The sequence below is a fragment of the Entamoeba nuttalli genome, assembly GCF_000257125.1.
Source record: "Entamoeba nuttalli P19 unplaced genomic scaffold asmbl_3527, whole genome shotgun sequence".
Classification (NCBI taxonomy): Eukaryota; Evosea; order Mastigamoebida; family Endamoebidae; genus Entamoeba; species Entamoeba nuttalli.
The window spans coordinates 1-5,206 of NW_008576146.1; the positions used below are offsets into that span (position 1 = coordinate 1).

Here is a 5,206-nt window from a genome sequence, read left to right on the forward strand (position 1 = left end):
TTTCTTCTTTTGGTTCTTCTTGAATAGATTGTTGTGGTTGTTCAATGACAGGTTCTTTAATTTCTTCTTTTGGTTCTTCTGATTGTTGAGGTTGAACTTCTGGTAAAGGTTTATTAATGTCAGATCCTTTATAAGGAGTTTCTTGAGAACCAGCTAAACAATCAGTATTAACACTAATAGGAGCATCAGGTGAGGTTTTAATTGGTTGAGGTTGTTTTCTCCATAATTTAAATTCACATTGTTTGAAATAACGTTTTCCATCTTCTTCAATTAATACTAAATGTAAATGATAAGTGACGCTAAACATATTATTAACATTATGATATGTTGGAGTTAAATCTAAATTAGCTAAAAACACTCTAATTGGCATTGATTCTCCTTTAACTGGTGCACCATCCATAAGTTCATAACGAGAAAGAACTTCAGTATCAACGGTTTGATTTGGTGGAAATCCAGTTGTTTCTTTTCTTTGGATTTGAAGTTCCATACTAGCCAAAGGGAGTCTTACAACCTTAAAGTAAACTTGACCTAATACAACATCAGTTAAATTATAATATGATTTAGCATATTTAAATTCAATACTTACACATTTTTCTACACCTACATCCATTAAAATTGGATCATTTTTAGTAGGTTCATCTTGATAATTAATAACCCAAATTTCTTGTTCTTTAGAAAGTCCAGATGAATACTTTTTATTAACTGACACTCTTAAATAATATCTTAGTCTTACATTCTTTCCTGAATATGAATCATATTTTTTATCAATTCCATTAAAACTAAATGGATACATTGTTTTTTCTTCTAATATAATATTTGGTCTACTTAATTCAACTGTTTGTTGAATAAAATTCGATGTAGAACTTCGGTCATATGAATATTCTATTGACCCAATAAAATCAATTTTAATTCCTTGATGTTCATACTTTTTATCTTTTAATGTAATAACAACTTTTCCTTTAATATCTTCATTCTTCATATAAATAGGAATTTCTGTTTTTTGTTTATTAACTATTTTAGTAACTTTTTGTTTTTCATGGTCATTGTCTAATAGAATATCAATTTGAATTGGTGTACCAAATAAGAAAGCCATTCTTCTATTTTGAAGTTCCTCTTTCTTTTTTTCTAGTTTTTGCAATTTTCATTTTTTCTCTTTTTTTTTTCTTTATTTGTGTATTTATACATTTTTCTCCTATAAAATAGATTAATATTCTTTATTTTTTATCTTCTTAAAAATTATTGTATTTTATAGTTAAATGAATTTGTATTTCTAAGTCTTATTATTTAGAAGATTGTTGATGATAAAACTAAATGAAAAAGACAATAACTTATAAAAATGACCACCAGATAAGGAAGAATATGCAAAAGGCACAGACGCATGCTAAAATAATTGTGTTTTTACATTGATGCCACGAAATTCTATTTGTTAACCGATTTGAATCATTTAAAGTAGAATTATAGACAGAATTTCTGTTATTAATTTTAGCCATTGCTTGGTTTTGACGATCTATACTTGCGTTGTCTTCAAATGCTTGACTAAAAATGAGTTTATGATATTCAAAAAAAAACGTTATTCAATTAATCAAACAAACTCAATCAAAATGTCTGCTAATTGACTTGACCGATTAATAGAATCACGTTCTTCCCAAAGTAATTCTTGTTGCTTAGAAAATCCAGAACTAATAAGATGAGTATTATAAAAAATCGAATTTCAAGTAAATTTTTAATTATCAAACTTTGACATAACTAAATGAACATTTTGAGATGATCTTTTAATTCTATCTATTTCGTTTATATTTGTTCAGAATGAAGGTGATATTGATTTTTTTGTTAATTTTTGGAATATATCTATCTCTTGACATAGACTTTATGAATAAAAATTATTATTTTTATGACCACTTTAGTCATTTTCTCCATACTTTTTTTCACTCAACAACAAACGTCAAGTCTGTCAAAATAATTAACCAAAATACTACTATTAACAAATTAACAAATGGTGCTAGTGACTCTTGTGGTGCAAAGATTATGTTTAGTACTTCTTCTATTATTGTTTGTTCTTTTTAAGAAAAGAAACATTTTCCTAATTAGTTATAGGGAGGAGGAAATGTATTAACTGATGATCCTAATACATACCTTATTGCGCCGTGTTCTTCTAATATTACATTTATTATTCGACTTTGTGAAACAACACAAGTATTTCATTTTGAGTTTACTAACACTGAATTGTTTAGTGGAAATATCAAAGATTTTTCTTTAAAATGTTCTATGAATGGTATTGATTTTATACCAATTCTAAATGGAACAACTACTAATACTTTTAAGACACAATTGTTTGATATTAATGCTATACAATGTAGAGATATTCTATTTGAAAAAATAAGTACACATAAAAAAGATAGATATTGCACTATCTCACAAGTTAAAGTTAAAGGTTTATCAGTGTTAAATGAAGTTATTGAAGATTCTGCTTTAGTCACCCAAAATAATTTATCTACATCCCATCTTTCTAGAAACGCTGACACAAAACTCTTACTTGATGCTCAACAAAAGAAAGAACAAAATGTACTTGATACATATTTACAGTTTAGCTCTCAAAACATCAATAATTTAACATCTCTGTATGATGAATATCAAACTCAAATAGAACGATTAAGCGACTCATTAGAAACTCCATTCGTTTCAATAAATTTTCTTAAATTTAAATCACAACAACTTTTAGTTGAAGTCTTCAACATTAAAAATTATCTGATTCAAGCATCAGACACATTGAGAAAATGGGTACGTGATAGATGGAGTGCAACTCAGTTAAACAAAAAACGACAACATGACATGGAATTTGATTATAAGAAGGTTATGGAGAAGGTTACTTTAATCAATTCATCAATGGTTTGTTAAATTATACATACATTAATATTACAAATAATAAGAAACAGTAGATAATAGAGTAGAGAGGAATTACATTTCAAAACCAAATAATGAAGAGTAATTCAAAACGAATTACTTTAGAAATGAAAGGACTAAATGAATCATTTACGACTTTCTTTGAAACTACAAGTTCAAAAATTAGTAAATACATAATTCTTTATTTTGTCATTGTTTTAACTATGTCAGTATTATATCTAACATGGTTATGTGTATTATCTAATAAACTTGATGAGTATCAAATCAAGTTAAATAAAGAATGAAAGAAATAAATTACAATAAAAAAAACATCAATTAAGACTAGAAATACTGAAATCTTTGAAAGGAAATTCAATGTTAGGAACTTCAGTTAGTTTTCTTCTTGATGTAGTCCATTGGATTGACTCTTTAGACAAAGTTCTGAAATCATGTGTAGAGTGTTCAATAATGATTCTATCTTTTAAAGGAAAAGTGTCTTTTGTTTTTTCTAATACATGACTGTTTTCACGTACTTTTAATATTAACTTCATATCTTCATCCAAAGGATTGTACTTTTTAATTGTTCTTGATTGATATATTTCTGTTTCTTGTTTAGTGAGTTTATTGTTATAAATGTCTTTAATCCAACATAATGTTGACCTATAAAGAATAAAATAATGAAAGTGTTGACGAACAATATCTGACCAATGAGTGAAGAAGAAATAGAAACTATCATTAATTAAATAAGTTATAATAGGCACTCTTGATTCAGTTGGAAAAGTTTGAATGGAATGATAAAGTGTGTCTATTAATTTTGTTAATGCATATGAGTTATCAGCAAGTTTTGAAATATGAAAAGCATTTATTAAGAGTTTACTATCAAATGGTAATTGAGTCAAAGGATTAAAAACATCGTGGTGTTGAGTAATTAAATTAATGTATTTATTGAACGTATTAGCCATTTTAATAACTGACTGATAATTTAAGTAATTTGTATTTGTAACAACCATTGAAAATATTTGATTAAGTAAAGTTGAGTCAACACTAAATAAGAATTTATTCAATGAATAACCTTGTTGATGTCTTATTGATTCCCCATGAATTTTAAAATATTTTGATAAAAGACATTGATATTCAACTGACTCATTTAATAGTTGTTCAAAATTATCATTTTCTAATGCACCAAGAACAAATCCTTTAGTAATACAAACAATAAAATCATTCATTGAATAATATTGAAGAATTTCATTAATATCTAAATTATCATTTGGAATTGCAATTTGATATTCTTCTGGTAATACTCGTTCTATCATTTTATTTGGTAATGAATCAATAATTCTAATTCCACCATCTGGTATTTCAATAATTTTCATTAATCCTAGATATAATGATGGAAGAACAAGACATGCTCTTCCAATAATCCAACCACATAATTTCATAATTACCTTATTTGATTCAATAACAATTACTTTTTCATCATACATTCTCTTAAATATTCTTTCAATACATTGGATAGTATGAATAAATAATCTTTTGTATTTACTAAATATTCCAAAACAATCATCAATACATTTTCTTTTAATTGCCTTTGTTACAATACATTCTTGAAACAATGTAAATATTGGGCTATTAATTAACCTTACTTCATTCAGTTTTTTTTTAGATTTCAAATATTAACAAACTGCTTCATGCAATTATAAATAATCTGTAGTATTAGTGTTAAAGTTTTTTCATGTGATATAATGTCAATTAAACTAATACAACTATTCCAAATAGAAATAATAGTATTTGCAATGTTTTCTCCATCTTTAATTTCCATGTGATTTTTATATTTTTGTTGTTCAGAGACTAATGCTAAAATGAGTTTTTTCATTTCTTCCTGAAAATTACTAAGTTTTGCCTATACTACTGTTAATAAATTTTATCGTTACTTTCTACTGAGTAATAAAGTTAAATAAATTCCAAACAGTTAACCATGTTTTAAAAGTTGTTTCTGATAATCCTTTTGATGTTTCAATGAATTTTCTTATTTGTTGTTCAGAGAGTTGAATTTGTTGCATATTTCTTTATTATCTTTAGTATTGGTTTTGAAGTTTAAGGAATGAGAGTTTTATTCTTCAGTATGTGTAGAATTTACATAACTTCATTTATGAACAAAAAATACTAATAACAAATTTTTCATTCTTCTTTGTTATTCAATTTTGTTTTTTAATTTTTGTTTTAATGAATATGTTATTCTCTATCATAAAAAACCGTAACACTAATAAAAAACAAATCATTGATAACACTTTGATTGCTGAGAACATACAGGGATTTGAGAAAGAAC

General features: G+C 25.8%; 4 protein-coding genes across 4 annotated transcripts; 1 reads left to right on the forward strand and 3 right to left on the reverse strand.

Annotated features, from left to right (window-relative positions):
• Positions 1-49: 49 nt before the first annotated feature.
• ENU1_071820 (vacuolar sorting protein 26, putative) lies at positions 50-1,093 on the reverse strand (the record flags this gene model as incomplete). Its single annotated transcript, XM_008858439.1, has 1 exon — positions 50-1,093. A coding segment is annotated over one exon (1,044 nt), but the record flags the coding sequence as incomplete, so codon positions are not given.
• Positions 1,094-1,328: 235 nt separating this feature from the next.
• On the reverse strand, positions 1,329-1,681 carry ENU1_071830 (hypothetical protein; the record flags this gene model as incomplete). The annotated part of the gene is made up of 2 exons (XM_008858440.1): positions 1,593-1,681; positions 1,329-1,536 (listed from the first exon to the last, which is right to left on the reverse strand). The coding sequence occupies exon 2, from the start codon at positions 1,488-1,490 to the stop codon at positions 1,329-1,331; it is 162 nt and encodes a 53-aa protein (XP_008856662.1). The 5' UTR covers positions 1,491-1,536; positions 1,593-1,681.
• Positions 1,682-2,025: 344 nt separating this feature from the next.
• ENU1_071840 (hypothetical protein) lies at positions 2,026-3,185 on the forward strand (the record flags this gene model as incomplete). The annotated part of the gene is made up of 3 exons (XM_008858441.1): positions 2,026-2,049; positions 2,095-2,886; positions 2,949-3,185. The coding sequence occupies 3 exons, from the start codon at positions 2,026-2,028 to the stop codon at positions 3,183-3,185; spliced, it is 1,053 nt and encodes a 350-aa protein (XP_008856663.1).
• Positions 3,186-3,212: 27 nt separating this feature from the next.
• On the reverse strand, positions 3,213-4,364 carry ENU1_071850 (hypothetical protein; the record flags this gene model as incomplete). Its single annotated transcript, XM_008858442.1, has 1 exon — positions 3,213-4,364. The coding sequence occupies one exon, from the start codon at positions 4,362-4,364 to the stop codon at positions 3,213-3,215; it is 1,152 nt and encodes a 383-aa protein (XP_008856664.1).
• Positions 4,365-5,206: the final 842 nt, after the last annotated feature.